Raw genomic sequence first — 18,828 nt, 5'->3', positions numbered from 1 at the left:
ATTTTAGATCATTCTAACGCCACCGTCGGTGGAAGTAACCGGACGTGCATCAAGTACGGTCTAAATGGAACCCGATGTTGACGAAAATAAACTTTTTCAACGGCCTATACCAACAAGCGGTAAAAATTATATTTTTTTTTAACATTGTATATTTTTTAATTTTATTTACTAAGTTCATATTTTTTTAACACTTATTATTTTATAATATGTAGGATCGCACACGAGGAAGGGGATGTAAGGATCTCGACGTGATGAAAGTCGCTTTAAAAGAATTTAAAGAGAGATTTCCGAACGGTTTTCAACATGTCGAGGCGTGGGAGGTCGTTCGAAAACACGACAAATGGGCCCAAGTCCCATTGTTGGGTGAGGAAGGTGAAGGTTCGGCACATAAAAGAAAGCCCGTTGACGTGGACCCTTCGATACCGGATATGAATGAAGACCCCTCGCCACAAAGACCACAACGGCGAGACAAGCGTCAAGCGACATCGTCCGAGGGAAGCTCGGCCGAGTTGGCGGCACAATTTAAAGAGTACACCGCCATGAAAGAAGCGAAGCACGCGATGGAATTGGAGGCGATCGAATTGAGGAAGAAAAAAGAGTCGGAGGCTCGCGAGCTGATATCGGAACAACGCGAGACGATGAAAAACTACAATTACGATCGAGATATGAAAACGTTCCTCAAGCCGCACGACGATGCTCCGCCAAATATGTTGCCATTCATCCTCACCCGAAAGCGCGACATCGCTAACAAGTACGGGTGGCCATGCGATTTCTAAAATTTTTATTTTCTAGTTTTAATGTAATTTTTATTTTCTAGTTTGAATGTAACTTTAATTTTCTAGTTTGAATTTAATTTTTATTTTTATTTTCTACTTTGAAATGTCTTTTGTTAAATTTTATTTAATTTTTATTAATATTTTTTTATAAACATGCATAATTTCAACAAATAAAAAACAAAAATAAATAAAAATAAAAAACCAAGTCACCTAAGAGGGGAGTGCCGCCATCAATTTAGGGTGTTAGGGGAGTTTAAGAGGGGAGTTGACGTGGCACACGAAGATTGGTGGGGCGTAAGCGTAAGAGAGGGGACTCCCCTCTTAGGGGAGTGCCCCTTACACCCTTATGTTTGCCTTCCGTAAATGAGAAGAAACCGCTAAAAATACATAACATCATTTAAATTGTTGTCAATCAGATTTCGTTTTTATGACTTATAGTGTACGGTAATCATTAAAACTAGCATTAAATTGTGAACGAGAAGCAATTCGGTCATTTTATATGTAATTCTTCAAAACTTGAACTCGAAGCTTACGTAGCAAACTAGCTCGAGCTCAATTACAAGTGAATTTATCTAGGTATTCATGACTGAATCACGGGTTAGTTTAATGATTTTTTATGTTTTTATATTTACATAACTTAACAAAAACAATTACCACTTACATAACCATATCAATTACATCACATTTCTTCAATTTAATATACATGTTAAACTGAAAGAAAGAAATAAAATTGTGACCAACATAAATGACAACAGTATAACCAATAGCTTACAAGTATGTGAATGATATTTTGTTTGTTGAAAACTATAATATTTAAAATTATAAACAATTTCAAAATTACATGTTGGAATGCAAAAACAGAAATGGGTGCATGCCTGAAAACATGAAGAGGCCATGCACATCTTACTCCATTTCTTTTTCTGGTCCAAAATACATGGTACAACAAGCTGAAACAAAAACAAGAATACATCCAACAACTTTACCGAATGACAGCGTGTATCGCAATGATCCCATGCCCCATAACTGGTATAATGCAACCTACAAGCAACGTATTATGATACAATTCAACCCCGTCTATATCATCATCATACTCAGTAAATCCCATCCCCCCCGCGCGCGCGAGGGCTCACACATATATACATTATATGCGCATGCCACTAGTGGGGCGTATGAATATACTTGTATAATGCAACTTTTGTCAAATTAGGATGTGTCTCTTAATGCGGTCTGAAGCGTTTTCTTTTATAGAAGGTGCTACCTTTCTTTATATGTATTTAGTATAGAAATTCACAAGATGAAATAAGAATCAATTTGCTACTTTTCTAAAACTGACTGTTTTGGCTCCAAACAAAAGGCAGATGCATACTAGAAAAGGGTACAACATGCACCTTTATCTATTAAGAATAAGTTCTTTATGTTCTCTAGATTTTTTGTAAATCAATTTCCATTATTTTTCAGGATTTCCTAACGCCTCCCATATGCTTTTGACATTCTAATAAACTTGACAAAGTAAAAAGTACAAAAAAAAAAAAAAAAAAAAAAACCCTTAAGGGACTATCTTTTATCACTCTGAAAAATATTCTTGCTGTCATGGGGTCGCCAGTGTATTATGACAATTTCTGTGTATCTTTTAGCACGGGTTCAAATTGTTAACCAAATTTGCTAACATGAGTAGAATGGCTCGTATAAACAAAAAGCAACGAGAGATGTTACCTCAAGGTATTGAATATTTGCAACTTTGCTGGTTTTCTCAAGCTGAAGCCCACGTGCCAGAAATAACTGCAGCAAAATATTGTTTTTTTTCAGATTAAAATTTGACTAGTAGATGACGACAATAACAAATTGCATATTATTTGGCGTAAGTTCAGAAGCTCACCTCAGCAAAAAAGGCCAATATGCTGAGAAAAATCATAAGAACAAAAGAATAGAAGCTAGGCAGCACAAAGTCCTGAAAAAAAATATTAAATGGATACATTAATGAACACTAGAAATAATCAAATAAACCTTCATCTCCAGGAATGAATAGAAAATGAAAAATATATTGGTTTTACGGATTGATTTGACTATATTTGACATTTGAGTGAGTACTAGACATGCTTTATATATATATAGAAAACCAGTAAATATAAATAACTAGTATTTTGATCTGCCGCGTCAAAACTTAAAGTAACTCGAAAGTCAAAATAATTGACCCGACTCGTTTTGAACAAAACTTACGTCAAAACGTAGACCAACTGAAAACGCACATGAAAATAAGCATGAAAACGTATTATATTTGACCTGACTCATTACCGAGAACCAACTTGGATTTATACCGAAACGTACTTAAAATCAAGCACGTAAGAAAATAGTGTTTTTTACGTTAAAGAATGGTACCTCGCGTTCCAGCGGAGTCGAAACGTAAAGTAACTCGAATTTATACCACCTAGTGAAAACGTATTATAGTTGACCCGACTCGTTTCCGAACAAAACGTAGACCAACCACAAACGTACATAAAAATAAGCATGAAAACGTATATTTGACATTTTGACCCACGTACATAAATATAAGCACGTAAAACTCGAGGGTGTAAGTGGCAATGCTAAAAGTTGAAGGGTTGAATACACAAAAAAATGGGTTGGATGGCATTGTTGTAAATTTGGCAAAGAAAAACAATAAAAAATACAGGTTGTGTCTTAGCTCTTAGGTACTATTCTCAAGACACCTTTTGTTATATTAATAGATAATGTCTTTATAAAATTCAATAATGCTTGTATTTGGAGATGACTACAATAAGCCAACAAGGTATCGTTTATCTCGTTGGCTACGTCTGGTAATTAGGTACAACGACCACATTCAAAATTTCAAATATAATCAAATTCAGCTGAACTGATATTAACAAATTACGGTCTTACTTGGGAGATTATCATGCATATGGCCACTGCAGCAGTAGAGAGTAGGCCAAACGAAAATATAGTGCCCCTGAAAGAAAAAACGAAAATATTTTAAAAAATATATTTAACTTGCGAAATAAATATTAAAAAAACAGCAGAATGAGAAAGCCATACTTACACAGGTTGGTCAGAAGCCTTTGCTGCTGCTCTTAAATAGCAGTAACTCACTCCACCAGCCAATGCCGACACTAAACCAATCAAAACCGCAAAAACATGCACACCTTTAGTTTTAGCTTCCACTGATACTCCTGCACAGAAAAGAAACAGATATCATAGAAAATTTGCATAGGTCAAACTTGTTAAAAAGGTCAACTCTAATCTATATCGATATATTACTGCACTTCTGTACCTTGTATGCTGGTAGGTGATCCAAGAAGAAAGAGGACCCCAAAGAAACTGAAAGCAATACCTGAAAATCAGATATCAATCATGAAAATAATTATTTGCAACTGTTCAAGAAATGGAAGATAGATGAAGTATATGGAACTATCTGGTACAAGAAGTACTAAATGTCAAACGGAAACGATAGTTTCATATGTACGATTGTTAACGTACCTGCTACATCTGCAATTTTCAGATTCTCGTTCAAAATGAAGCGTGCTGCAACTGAGGCCATTAGTGGAGTTGTAAAGCTTAATATCATAGCTTGAGACATAGGTAGTCTCTGAATACTGCAAAGAAACATTTCACCGTGAAATTAAGAGACGTAATCGTACTTTGGGACGAATGCTTAAACACATGTTTGGGATAGCCTTAGGTCACAGCAAGGCAAATACCATACTAAAATCTCTATGTTATAACTTATTAGTTACTTTTTATGTTTAAGGCTAAGTACGTTTTATAAGTGTGTTGTTTAAGAATTAACGATATAAAAATTGTTATGTATGATCAATTTTTTAGTATTTTTTAATAACGTCTCGCATACTAGAAGTCTGATTTGATTTGCAAAAATCCAGAAAACATCAATGGGCAAGTACACAAACATGATACGTTCACAAAATAGATTACAATGAGCATAGAAATGTAGAAATTCAATCATATGCGTATAGATTTCAGATTTGAATGTGATCCATAAATGCCAAAAGGCACAAATGATTTGACACAAACAGAATAAACCCATGAACAAGAACACATATTGGTAAAACGGGCAGTTATTCACAATGTTAAGGGTTAATGTTTCAACTGCAGCAGGTTCAGAAGGAAGACTTACCAGTAAATGAAAGCTAACAAAGATACACATCCAGTAAGAGCCCTTGAAACTAAAAGATTCCTGACATTTGTAGGTCCAAATATTGGTTCTCCACTTCTTCTTAACCACATAAACGATAATATTGAGATAATTACACATCTTGTAAATGCTACCTCAAAAAGAGGAAGTGATTGAGCTGCCATTACAAAAACAAAATATATAAAATATAAGCCGGATCAACTGGAGGCCAAACTAACCTAATACCATACTTAAGTATGGGTGGCTTTGCTTTTAGAAAATGCTATACTTAATTAACTTAAAGCACTATAATATTTTAGCACACAACTGACAAAAATAAACTAGCAAGTTTACGTCTTTTGGCGTTCAGACACGTTAGAACTTGGCTATGAAGATATCACCTTGGTGTTGAGAGCACTTCTATTTCAAAATAAATGTTCTTTTCAAAATACATCAATGTACACAACCTTTTTTGGTTTTTCGAGATTTTTGTTCTCCCGTGCTAATAACCTCTTAGCACACTTACGCCTTACTGTTACCAGTACCACGTCCACATTATTTATTATCTACTATCAGGCTGTGTTTAAAAAAGCGCGCTTAAAGCGAGCTTTAAGCGTGAAGCGCTGGAAACATCGCTTTTTTTGGTCTGAAGCGTTACATTACGTGAAGCGCTGTGAAGCGAGCTTTAAGCGCGAAGCGATGATGGTTTGAAGCGACGCTTCAGCCCAATCAGGTCACATTTGGGCCATTTTTTAAGCCCAACGGTCTTTAAATAGGGTTAAATGAGGCCTGTTTCTTTACCCTAAGTGTGTTTCGACTTTAATTTATGTTTTAACTATGTTTTTTATGTGTTAGGTGTGTTTTTTAATCATGTTTTTGTGTTTGTTATTGATTAACAAGTAGAATAGGTCATATTGATGTGTACAATATATATATATATATACTTTTTTTTAATTTTGAGCGCTTCGTATACGTGAAGCTCTCGCTTCGCGCTTGAAGCTTCGCTTAAAGCTTTTGGAACCAAAACGCTTCGGAGTGCTTCGCGCTTTTTTAAACCAAGCTATCAGGTACCTCTCACCCATGAAATCTTGAGTAATTAGACAAATAGCACATGGAATGTTGTTTAGTTTAATGGAGTGTGACTATGTCGGTAACTGAGTATCTAAGCAGTCAATAGCGGTGCTATAGCGGACCTCAGGGTGTGTAGCGGTCCAAATAGCGGTGGCCAGGGGCGAAGTATAGAAGGAGCGGGAGGGCGCGCCCGAGCCCCGGAACTTTTCGCTCCCCCTCCCCCCCCCCCGGTCATTCGGGTCAAGCTTCGCCACTAGCGGTGGCCTATAGCGGTTCCGCTATTTGGAAACCTATATAGCGGTTATAGCAGTAACGCAGTAGAATGAGGCAACACAGTAACACAGGTAGGTGTTTGATTGTGTTAATTCTTAAATTATGTTAGATTTGCAACAGGTTTTTGATAATGGAATGATATTACTATGAATTTTGATATTACTATTAATATTTTTCAAAGATATATTTATATATATATAAAAATACATAAATTATGCATGGTATAAAAATTACCGCTATATCATCGCTATAACCTATATATCATATAGCGGACCTTGACCGCTATTCGATTTTGGACTGCTATAACTGCATAGCTGAGTATACAACTGTACATAAAACGGTCCATCATAAGTAAACAAAGAACGAAAACACGGCCACATGGATGATAAGAGAATAATATATAACAACAGTTTGGCATGAAAAAAAATGTGTGAGATACTTAATTCAAGATGGAACATGACATGAATGAGCAAACAGACAGTTTACAAAAATGAAAATCACTAACCAGAGCAAACATCCAGAAGAACTTCCATTACACAATATATTACAGCCGATGATACCATACACAACAAGCCAGAATACCTAGATCCACCCCAAACCCAAACAACAAACTGCCAAACCGGCGACGTCTCCGTTTCAACTAACCTTGCAATCTGGTCCTGTGTTGGTCAATTAACTCATCAACTAACAGTTAATCAGTACCGAAATAGTTGACCTATAGGCTAGGGTTTGAGGAATACCTTGTTAGACTTACGCCTAGGGTAGGAGACAGTGAATATATTGATTTTAGGCTTATCTGATTGGATCAAGAGAGGCGTTATCTGATCTTCTGAAACTGAATCGGAAGGTTCGGGAGATGCTACAAGTTCTACTACGTGAGAAAGTTCTCGTTCTCGATCCTGTTCGTGTTCTCTACCATCAGTAGATGTGGAATCCATTGGTTTTGCATGAAAGAGAAACCCTAGGTCTTCAGGACTATGTGAATGAGAGTCTTGTAAGAAAAAAGATGGTGCTAATTTGCAGAGGGAGGGAGAGAGAGAGAGGGAGAAGACGACAACCACTAGTATCGGTCAATGATGGGAAGGTGTGAGTGGTGGTGACATGCCAACGGTCAACTGAGCTGGCTATTCGGGTCCATTTTGCAGGATTGTGGTGTTGATGGGTTGGATTCTGATTTTGGGTGTGCATTAGGCTGTTTGCACAGGTTCCTTTCCTAATATTGATCTTGATGGGTTCGCTAATAAGGGCACCTCCCCTAAAGCCCATGATCCTTTGGCGAGTATAGTAAAATCGTCCGTAGTTTGGAAGAGAAGTTTGACCTATCCTCTTGTCAGAGCAATGGAGTATCGAGCCATTCTTAAGTATCGTTTACTGATACCCAAGTTCTCAGTTGATGAGCCATGTTCTGTTTGCCGTGAAGTTTGTTTGGATAATTTTGGTGAACATGCGCCTCATTACAAGGAGGTTACAGGAGTTAAATATTAAATACAGACATGATTTAGTCAGGGATGTCCTCCGTGATGTGTTAAAACGAGCAGGATCTACTCTTCGGCCATCAGATATTCTTGTGTTTGGATGGACGGGGGAACATGCTTGTGTGGACCTAACAGGAGTGTCCTCCCTTGTGGGGCTCAGGGACAACAAATTCGTTGTTGGCCCACCTGTTGAAGACGAATTAGGGAAAGTTTCTAAGCATGAGAAAGTCTGTGCTGAAAATCAACACGTTTTCATTCCCTTTGCTTTTGATACATTCGGGTCTCTTGCCTCCGAAGCTGTTGGGTCATGCACAGTAACTCATTGGTGCTGAAGAACCATAGCTTTGTTTTCAGTACCATTCAAAAGGGGGTCGTTGTGCAGCTTGTTGCCCGCTTACCAGCTTGTAATTAGATCCTTTACGACAAACAGAGTAGTTATAAACTGAAACGAATTTGGCAATCGGTTTTGGTTTCAATTAGTTTGATTCGATTAAATCGAGGAAACTAAATTCATGTATGCATACTATTACAAAACCAAGAAAACCGAACAGAACAACCCGAGGAACCTGAAAGCGAAAGTGATGAACACCCTTCTTGATAAAAAGAGGGCTTTTCGGTTTGAAACCAAACCGAATTCAAATTTGGTTTCCGGTTCCTTTTTTTAATCATGAGAACCTATTACTTGAAAACTCATGGACCCCGCCAATACCCTACTGGCCAGTGAGATTAAATAATTTGCACCTTACGCTAGCACATGACTTTCAAGATGTATGGTAGGAAGTAGTGAAATCAAGAGTCACATATGGTACTTTTCCTACTGGGGAATCCGGTGCTTATCACTGCACCACGAATTCAATTCACTTTCAATTTCGACCGAGAAAATATATGAATTGAGAAAACCAAATCCCAACTCATGAACATCCCTGGCCTTGAATCGAAACGGTCTGCAAAGCAAATGTATTTGATGACCACTACACCAAACATTACAAGTTTAATCCAATGTTCCAATGGTTTTACATGCAACTTTATAACGGCGTAGTAAAATGGTGTGTCCGAGTTTACAACGGTTTGAATTTACAGTGAGTTTTGATGTGCATGTGTATACAACAGTCCGAGATGTGCATGTATATAACAGAGTCTGTTACTCGTTAAAACAGTGCGTCCAACTTCACATGTTTGACTTACCATTGTAAAATGTTTGTGTACACATGTAACCATATTCAAACAAAATGCAAAAACACATATAATCCTAAAAGGACAATAGATTGTGTCGGTGTTGGTGTTTGCTAAAAGTACTTGTCATAAATATTACAACCAAGACTATAATGTTCCAACCAAGACCATAAATATAACTCTTGGAAGGTAAGTACATTCAATACCCTCACTCATTAACTTGCTCTGCTTTACTCACCACAAACAATTTACTTACTCTCACGTTGTAGTCAGGTGAGAATGTTCCAGGATCATTCTAGGTGTCCGTAGCACAAATTTAGAAGTGCAACGACTCATTTGTCGCAACACAATGCTCTGCAACCACATCATTCTTTAAGGGTGATAGTACTATTGTTCAACTCTCACTTAGGTTGTTGACTCCATTGCATAAGAATATAAGATATCACAAATCCCAGATACTGTAATGATATGTAATTAAAATTTAACATGAAATATACAAATAACCCGGTACAATATGCGTCTGAACTCAACATAAATAAGAGATCAAATTGCAACATTTACAAACAAAAGCCCTTGTCAAACCTACAGAACAGGCTTTATTGTTTATATGTACATCTACACAACAGAACAGGCTTTATTGTTTATATGTACATCTACACAATGAATATGGAAGCAAATCTATCTTAAATATTATATATTGAACTATACAGACGTGCTATTTGGTTCCTTGGACCTAAGTTAAGAGAACTTACTCTAATCACGTTTGGCGAAATTAGAGTTTAGCGACAACTCGATTTCTTCAAGAGACCGCCCTTTAGTTTCAACTAAGAATGAATAAGAGAATAGTGCGGCCAATATAGAAACTGCACCAAAGCTCCCATAAACCGGTGCAACACCAAATTTCTCAGTCAGCTTAAGGAAGAATAGCCCCACCAAGAAATTACACACCTGAATTAAAATCTCAACTCAGAATTGCTGGTTAATCTCAACATTCAAAAAAAAAAAATATGCAATAATTTTTTTGAGTAAAATGTCATTTTCGTCCCTGAGGTTTGGTCAGTTTTGCGAGTTTCGTCCAAAGGTTTGTTTTTCCGTATCTGGATCCAAAAGGTTTGGAATCTTGTCATTTTCATCCGGCTCGTTGACTCCATCCATTTTTCTTTGTTAAGTCAAGTCAGGGTAGTTTTGTCTTTTTTCTTCGTTAAGGGTATTTTGAACACTTGTACACTATGCCAAATGCTTGTACATAAGGTGAAAAAGACCGAATTGCCCTTTAAGTTTATAAAAAAGACGGAAATATCCATGACTTTACGGAGAAAAATGGACGGAGTTAACCGAGCCGGATGAAAATGGTAAGATTTCAAACCTTTTGGATCCAGATGCGGAAAAACAAACTTTTGGACGAAAGGCGCAAAACTGGTCAAACCTCAGGGACGAAAATGACATTTTACTCTTTTTTTATAGAAGTTTAGATCCAGGGTTATACTCATTTCTTTTATTTGATAAGCGTGAGAACCCGTTATGGAAAACCCACCAATACCCTGCTAATTAGTGGGACCTGATAAAACGCAGCTTACACCAGGCTGGTGGCCTTATGATTTGATATCAGAGGTAAATCGAATATCTAGTTCCCAAGAAATCTAAAAAAAATATGATCGATACCCAGTGAACTGAAAAACTGAAGCTCATGATCTTCCCGCGTGTTCTGCTGCTGCTAAGCTCAGGTATGATGACACCGGTGACTGGACCAGCTCCAATTGCAAAAGTCAGCATATACCTTACATTTATAAATATTTTATAATATTAGAGATGCCATTTTTAGTAATATTTTTCCAAATAAACTCTAAAAGTAAGTGATGATCTTAAGTATCAAAGGTTCAGCTTACAAGATAGTCCCGAGAATAGACAAGTTGCTACGAAGCTCTTCATCTATAGGAAAGCTGATAGCATATACAACAAGAAACATCGCTATTGCCTGTACAGGCAAGCAACAGTTTCAGTAATTTCATTATATATACTATAAATATGCTATTTTATCACATCAACCAACTTTGGCCCCTCAACTTTGGCATTAACCAACTTTAGCCCCTCAACTTTAATAATGACATGTTTAGCCTCTCAACTTTGGTAATGACATGTTTAGCCCCTTAACTAAAACAACTTTAGTCCCTCAACTTTAATAATACATAACTTTAGCCCCTCAACTTTAATAATACATAACTTTAGCCCCTCAACTTTAATAATGACATGTTTAGCCACTTAACTACATCAAAGTCAAACAACTTTAGCCCCTCAACTTTTATCATGACATGTTTAGCCCCTTAACTAAAACAACTTTAGCCCCTCAAATTTTATAATGACATGTTTAGCCACCCGTTGTGGAGCGCCGGTGGTAACCCACTAGTTTTAATTAAAACGTTAATATTATGTTTAAGAAGATAATTTATTACATCTTACCATTCCTAGATAACTTCCGATTATAAGCTTCAGCCTTCCTTCCCTATCAACCAAGTATAAAGCACAAAGTGCACCTGTACACCATAAATGTAATATAAATTAGATACAGTTGATTTCATGCATGTGTGAACCAAGAATTGCGTAGTTAGTTAATATTATCATGAGTAAAATGTCATTTTCGTCCCTGAGGTTTGGCCAGTTTTGCGACTTTCGTCCAAAGGTTTGTTTTTCCGTATCTGGATCCAAAATATTTGATATCTTGCCATTTTCATCCGGCTCGTTAACTCCATCCATTTTTTTCAGCTAAGTCAGGGCTATTTTCGTCTTTTTTGTTAACTTAAAAGGCAATTCGGTCTTTTTCACTTGATGTACAAACTGTACAAGCATTTAGCATAATGTAAAAGTATTCAAAATACCCTTACTAAATAAAAAAAGACGAAGATACCCTTAACTTAACGGAAAAAATGGATGGAGTTAACGAGTCGGATGAAAATGGCAAGATTACAAACCTTTTGGATCCAGAAGCGGAAAAACAAACCTTTGGACGAAAGTCGCAAAACTGGCCAAACCTCAAGGACAAAAATGACATTTTACTCTACTATCACATTATAGACCTGCAAAATTGGTAAGTCCGACATATAAGCTTGCCAATGCACCGTTTGTAATCCCAGCGTCTTTGAAAGTCAACGAGGAAAAATAAAGGACCGCGTTGATGCCAGCAAATTGTTGCAGTACAAATAGAGAACCTCCAATCAAAGCAACTACAAAGTACAAACCATTGGAGACAAGTTAGGTGAATGTGAATCTGATTCAGACCCACCCTTAAAACAGGATTTCATGGTCACTAATAACACACCTCTAGAATGAGGTTCTTCTAGAAGTTCGGACCAACTGCTGTCCAAGTCACCACCGTCATTCTTAAGAACAGATTGAAATTCTTCGATACTTTTCTCAACTTCAGACGGCCCCCACAGATTAGCGATAACTTGTTTGGCATCGTTAAGCCTCCCAGCCTTCAGAAACAACACAATCAATGAATACAACATCCTGAAATTGTTGTAGTAAGAAGTTAAAGAATTTAATTATTCAAATGCAGAAATATCTAGACCCTGAGATGTTCTTTTTGCATGGTTAAGGAGGATAAGACTTTCGACTATGTTTTGCACACTAACAGATTTTACACTGAAAGAGAATTAAATATTTAATGATCAAATTTGGAAACAACCTTTTCAAGTACAAGAAATTTAGGTGCTCAAATCTAAAGTGCTATATGAATATGGTCCTTAACATGTATTACGGTCGGTTGGAACTTGGAAGTAGATCCCGCACTAATCGAGTTCCTTGGTGGCAGCTCTATTGTGGTTTCGGTCTTAAAGATTAAGAGTTGAGTCTTGAAATTAATATAATGTAGGGGTTAGAATAATAATAATGGAGTTGAGATCATTTATAAGTTTAACTGAAAACCAAATTACAGGTGGGATTTGGAACATAAAGAACTAAGTCAAGAGTGATCTTTTGATATAGTAACTGAACCTATACCTGTTACCTCTGATTGAATCCTATGCAGTTAATGCGGTCCAAAATCAAATATCGGTCAAGGGCCGATATTTGAGAAATAGGTTATTGCGGTGGGATAACGGTAATTTTAATATCATGCAGAATTAATATATATATATATATACATACATAAAACGTAAAACATATATAATATTAATGGTAATATCAAAAGTTAAAAGTCAAAAGTGCCAATCTTTGAAACATGATCTAATCATTAGCCATGAATCTTCCTCCGAGTCCACATCAACCAAGGCATCCAAAATAATGGTCAATATCGAAACCGGTATTACGGACCGATATTTGACACCAATATTTTGTAGAGGGCCGATATCCCACTGATATTAACTACATAGATTGAATCTCATCAATAGTGTCGACTGTGGGGTCCTGTTGGGACTGAGTTTGTTGAAGACATTGATGTCTCTAGACACATGGTACATAGCTCCAGAGTCAACAATCCACTCACATGTTTCGAATTTCACACCAAGGCCGTAGCTACGTGACCGGTCTGGGACACAACAGAAATGCTACTTCCTGCTCATGCAGATTGGATGTTTGTAAATCACCCATCCACTTGATGTCAAAACGGATAGTTTTCAGTGACCACAATATGGCCTGATGGCTTGACTTGTTTACCATGCAGCCTCCAATACTTTTCCTTTCTGATGTTGGATTTTAGATTGGTCACACCAGGGATGATTGCAAGAATTACCTTGTGTCTGATATATGACTTCTGTTCAGGAATTACATCATGGCAGATTTTTGAGAATGCTTCTTGCACACTTGGAAAGGGCTAGGACCTCGGTATTCTGCCTCGAACTTCATCTAACAAAGTAAGATTATGTAGATCCACTCTTTTTGTTGGATACCTTTGCATTATTACCCATTAGTGGCATGCCTCCAAATCTAGCATACATCGCCGAGGGTCACATCTTGGTGGAGTTAAGTCAGAAGTGCCACTCTCACAGAAGCTGCTAAATTAACGTATTTAGTAATCAACTCTTCAATGACTTTGTGGATTCGATCTTGCTCTCAGATACCATATAGGCATTTGGGGTGCATGTTGTTGGCTGCAAGTTAATGGAATTGGATCGTAGAATACGTTAGAATTAAAATCTTTGTTCAAGTGATGACATGTTTGGTTGGAAATTGGATGGAATTCGTTGCACGAGCCTATGATTTATAGCCACACATGTAAACTGCAAGGTCTATATTCTAGAAAGAAATAACCAAAACTAATTATCATAACAACTTCTACGGACTCATCTAACAGTTCTAATGAAGAAAGTCAAAAGTAGAATATCCGGATCAATATCAATTAATTAAATAGAGATAAAGGGGTTGTTTGGCAACATCTGAATGGTTAAGTGTTAAACCAGTAAGAGGTCTGAACCATTAAGTGCTGAACCAGTAAGAGGAGGTCTGAACCATTAAGAGCCAGTATAATGCTTACTCGTTCAGAGGCAAATGTCTGACCAATTCAGATTAGAGGTTTTAACCATTTAGACTCTGTATAATGCTTAACCATTCAGAGGCAAATGTCTAAACCATTCAGACATCTGCTCGCGAAACAAACAGTCTGAACCATTAAGTGTTGAACCAGTAAGAGGTCAGAATCATTAAGAGCCTCATTAAGAGGTAAACAAACAGCCCCAAAGACTAATTTGATTAAACCAACAGACTGTTCTACCAAAGTTATACTCGGATCCTTACTTTGCATAGCCAGCGGGGACTGTCTACAGCAAACTGCATACCGGATGCTATAATAAAACCAGGCACACTTGCAATATAAAGCATTGTTCTCCACCTGTCAAAACAAAGTTCAATAACTTGTTAAAATTTTTTTCACGATTTTACCAATAATACGGATTAACAAAATTGAAGTCAATTCCAGGTAAGCATGAAAAAAAGGGAAGAGTTTACCAATGAGGATCACTTTCTGAGAAAACTCCTAAACAGAGTGAGGCTATGATTCCCGTACATGTGCCAATTTGACACACGCTCCCCAATGAACCCCGGTATTTTGTTGGTGCGACCTCTGATATATAAATAGGGACAAGAACCGCATTTGCTCCAATACCAAGACCCACGAAAAACCGTCCCCACAATAGCTGGTCCAAAGAGTTGGCTTGTGCACTGTCAAAAGGATCATTTAACCGTATCAAGTAAGCTTAACTGAAATTGAGTGACATTATGCAGTGAAGTTTTTTTCACTTGTTCGATTAAGCTATAAGTTAGCAGAGGTCCGTTTGTTTTTCCTTCGACTGTACTCTGTAGGGTAAAATATATCATACCGTGTTATTACATTAAAGTAGTGTGCACACATGTAACTGCAATCATATAACAAACATAACACTAGAAACACTAAAATGGACTGTTAACAATTTGTTATTTCACAACAAGCGGTATAAAATCAAGCCAAAGATACCTTAAAATGGCACCAAGAATCAGCGGTAATGTGTCGACCTGAAGTGTTCTCCTAAAACCAAGTTTATCAACCACATAACCTGCACCTGCACTTCCCAAAAACGCACCCGCAATAAATATGCTCACCACAAACCCTTCAAGAATCGAATTCCCTTCAAACCCTAGCTCTTTGGCAATAGACAATATTGGACCATTCATCAAACTGCATCACACAGTTAAACTATATTCAAAATTTTGCCCTAGAATTACAATTCCAGACAAGAAAAATAGATCTAGTATTTGAAAATGTTGGCCTGTGTTCCAAATTCAATCAATTATCTATTGCATGTTAGGATCAAATACAAACAGCTCTTAACGTGAGAATCGTACAAATATATCATGCTATAGTTTTTGAACTAGAGTACTTTTACACTACAACAAAGTGAAGTAGCACAATAATTATTGTTCATGTGCAATTGATCACAGATCTTCACACAATATTCATAAGTTGAAAGCAATTTACCCTATATGAAAACCGAAAAGGAAATTCGACATGGAAGCAACTAGTATATGAGGAAATGCAGGTAGCCATCCGACGTCGTCGTTTTGATTAATCTCTTCTTTCGTTACTAAAAAAAACGAGATAACCGTTATCTGTCGATGTAATACAAAGATATGAAGTGTTGTGATTAAAAACCTAACGCATTTGAATCAAACGGAAGATGAAACCTGAAGTAGAATTGATGACTTCAGGAAGCTGTGATTTGTTGGTGCAATAAGCCTTGAAATCGATCTGCGGTGAGGAGGTAGGTAGACGAAGTGGTCGGTAAAGTGAGGGGTTAGCAGAAGTCAATGGCGGAGCCGTACGGATGCCGGAGAATGGAGTGATCCACCGGTGGCTTACGGTGGCGGTTGCAAGCATCGGATCAAATTTAGGCCATGTTTGGCTTAGCTTTTCATGAGTGACTTATGACTTTTTGAAAAGTCAGGATCGAGTGACTTTTTGGAAAAGTCATTTTTCTCCTCACATACACCCTCAATCCAAACAGACTTTTTGAAGCTTATGACTTTTCAAAAAGCCAATAAGTCAATAAGTTGTTTCAAAAAGCTTAGCCAAACATGCCCTTAAATTAGGAATAATCAACTTGTCAGTTTCTAGAGTTTCTAGAAGGGGAAATTACAAGAATGCCAAAAGACCGAACTCACTTGCTAAAATGGTCATCTCATGCGCTCTTAGAACAGCGCATCACAGATCCCAAGGTAGTTTATTCGTCCGCAGAGCCCCTTGTTGCGTCTTTAATTTTCAGATGCGCGGGATACGTCTGGAAGTGCCGGGATGCGTCTGAAAGTTGCAGTCATCTCCGGCAAGTTACAGATACCTCCGACTCTGTCTCCGGCGAGTTGCAGACGCCTCCGGCTCCGTCTCCAGCGAGTTGCAGACGCCTCCAGCTTCGTCTCCGACACCTGCAACTAGGGGGCTTGATTTCAGATCGTTTTTCTAGCAACCATGGCGGCGGTTGGGATTTGGGGGTGGAGATCCGTCGTGCCACCGTCGTAGTTGGCCGACCGGCCACCCTCCATCTCCGCCTTCTTCATTTCTCTCCTTGTGTCTCTATGTTGAAAATGTGTGTGAGTGAGAAAGATGGGTCTTTATCCATGGAGATTATTTAAAGATGTGTGGGTTTATTAACAGGGACTGAAAGAGACACAGGAGACAGAGCTGGAGGCTAGGGTGTAGGGGTGATGTGGGGGTGTAGGGGCTAGGGTGGGGTGGTAGATGGTGGGTCCCACATGTATAAAATTCCCAACTTTCACACGTGTCCATTTAAGAATCAGGACGCATAAGAGTGATGATGCTCTGTTCCAATGACGCATGAACTGGCTATTTTGGAAAGTCAACTTTATTCTTAACCATTTTCGTAAATTCCCATTTCTAGAATGGAAACCAATATATTGGGGTGACATATAACACTTTGAGACTAGGGCTGTTCAAAAAGCTCGCGGTTCGTAGCCCGTTTAAAGCTCGCTCGAATTTAGCTCGGAAAAAGCTCACTTAATATGGCTTGGTTAGAAAGTGAGTCTAGCTCGACTCGGCTCATGACGAGCCAAATTGGCTCGGTTTGGCTCGCTTGGTAGCTCGGCTCGGCTTAGCTCGAATTACTTTACTTATAATATATTTTATTTTTATATAAATATAATATATTACAAAAAAAAAGTGATTATTATTTACATGTATTTAGGCTTGTAGTTTGATATATATATATATATATATATATATATATATATGGAGCCGCTAGAATGAAAACCACCTCGAGTTGTAAGAACCGCGAGAACTACACCCCACGGGTGGGCGTTCACCACGATTTTTTTTTACAACTAGACGTGTAAATTATAAACACAGCCGTAAAAAAAAATTTAAACGCCGCGGCCGGGGGGTAGTTTTTTACACCACAAGTTTGGTGAAAAAAAAAAGAAAAAAGAAAAAAAAATTAAAAACACCAAACTTGTGGTGTAAAAAACTACCCCCTCGGCCGCGGCGTTTAAATTTTTTTTTTAGGCTGTGTTTATAATTTACACATCTAGTTGTAAAAAAAATCGTGGTGAACGCCCACCCGTGGGGTGTAGTTCTCGCGGTTCTTACAACTCGAGGTGGTTTTCATTCTAGCAGCCCCCTATATATATATATATAGGGGAAGGATGTATAGAAAACTTATTTGTGCTAAGAAAACCTAGGAAACCCAATCTATAACCATTGATCAAGATCATCCAATGGCTCATAAATTTTGAAGCCTTTTTTAATTAAATTTAATAGAATGATGAGGTCAACAAAAGTATTTGAAGGGTATTTAGGTAAAATTAACCATAATTGTAGTACATTATATATATTATAATATTATGTGATTTGACATGCATTAAAGGAGGTGCACAAATATCTATAAGAACTAATCAAATACCCCAACCTCATTTCAAACATTTCAAAAGACTCAACCCAAATTCATCTCTTTCTCTCTCAAACAATCGATCTTCCCAAAACCCACCGGAGAAGATGATCTGACCGGAGAAGAAAAGGGGCACCGGAGAAGATGATCTGATCGGAGAAGATGATCTGACCGGAAAAGGGGCACCGGAGAAGATGATCTGACCGGAGAAGAAAAGGAGCACCGGAGAAGATGATCTGACCGGAAAAGGGGCACCGGAGAAGATGATCTGACCGGAGAAGAAAAGGAGCACCGGAGAAGATGATCTGACCGGAGAAGAAAAGGGGCACCGGAAAAAGGTGCTACAGTGAATTGCAAAAGAAAAATAAAAACAAGGTGCGACTGTGAATCTAAATCACTAGATATGAGATAAACATTTCAGTTGTGATCATTTGGTAAAAGTTGCCGGAAATGGAAGAAAGCAAGAAGCAAGTGCAGAAGCAAGTAAGTTTGGTTCGATTTTTTATCAGGAGGTGTTTTGATCGGTGATGATTTTTGCTTTTTTCCGATCGGTAGGTGTT

The 18,828-nt window shown here is 37.7% G+C and overlaps 2 protein-coding genes across 2 annotated transcripts; both read right to left on the bottom strand.

The window, feature by feature from the left end:
- Nucleotides 1-1,446: 1,446 nt before the first annotated feature.
- On the bottom strand, nucleotides 1,447-7,447 carry LOC110895224 (S-adenosylmethionine uptake transporter). Its single transcript, XM_022142504.2, has 10 exons — nucleotides 7,002-7,447; nucleotides 6,767-6,920; nucleotides 4,921-5,095; nucleotides 4,266-4,381; nucleotides 4,060-4,119; nucleotides 3,829-3,958; nucleotides 3,672-3,738; nucleotides 2,653-2,724; nucleotides 2,490-2,555; nucleotides 1,447-1,814 (listed from the first exon to the last, which is right to left on the bottom strand). Exons 1-10 carry the CDS (start codon nucleotides 7,197-7,199, stop codon nucleotides 1,680-1,682), a joined length of 1,173 nt encoding a protein of 390 aa, XP_021998196.1. The 5' UTR covers nucleotides 7,200-7,447; the 3' UTR covers nucleotides 1,447-1,679.
- Nucleotides 7,448-9,380: 1,933 nt separating this feature from the next.
- Nucleotides 9,381-16,285, bottom strand: LOC110895223 (probable plastidic glucose transporter 1). The gene is made up of 11 exons (XM_022142502.2): nucleotides 16,059-16,285; nucleotides 15,853-15,958; nucleotides 15,352-15,552; nucleotides 14,847-15,059; nucleotides 14,637-14,730; nucleotides 12,223-12,379; nucleotides 11,981-12,127; nucleotides 11,367-11,440; nucleotides 10,796-10,884; nucleotides 10,572-10,686; nucleotides 9,381-9,857 (listed from the first exon to the last, which is right to left on the bottom strand). Exons 1-11 carry the CDS (start codon nucleotides 16,249-16,251, stop codon nucleotides 9,663-9,665), a joined length of 1,584 nt encoding a protein of 527 aa, XP_021998194.1. The 5' UTR covers nucleotides 16,252-16,285; the 3' UTR covers nucleotides 9,381-9,662.
- Nucleotides 16,286-18,828: the final 2,543 nt, after the last annotated feature.

This window comes from Helianthus annuus, chromosome 12 (genome assembly GCF_002127325.2).
Source record: "Helianthus annuus cultivar XRQ/B chromosome 12, HanXRQr2.0-SUNRISE, whole genome shotgun sequence".
In the NCBI taxonomy this organism is placed as follows: Eukaryota; Viridiplantae; Streptophyta; class Magnoliopsida; order Asterales; family Asteraceae; genus Helianthus; species Helianthus annuus.
This window is presented reverse-complemented; position numbering and strand designations above follow the sequence as displayed.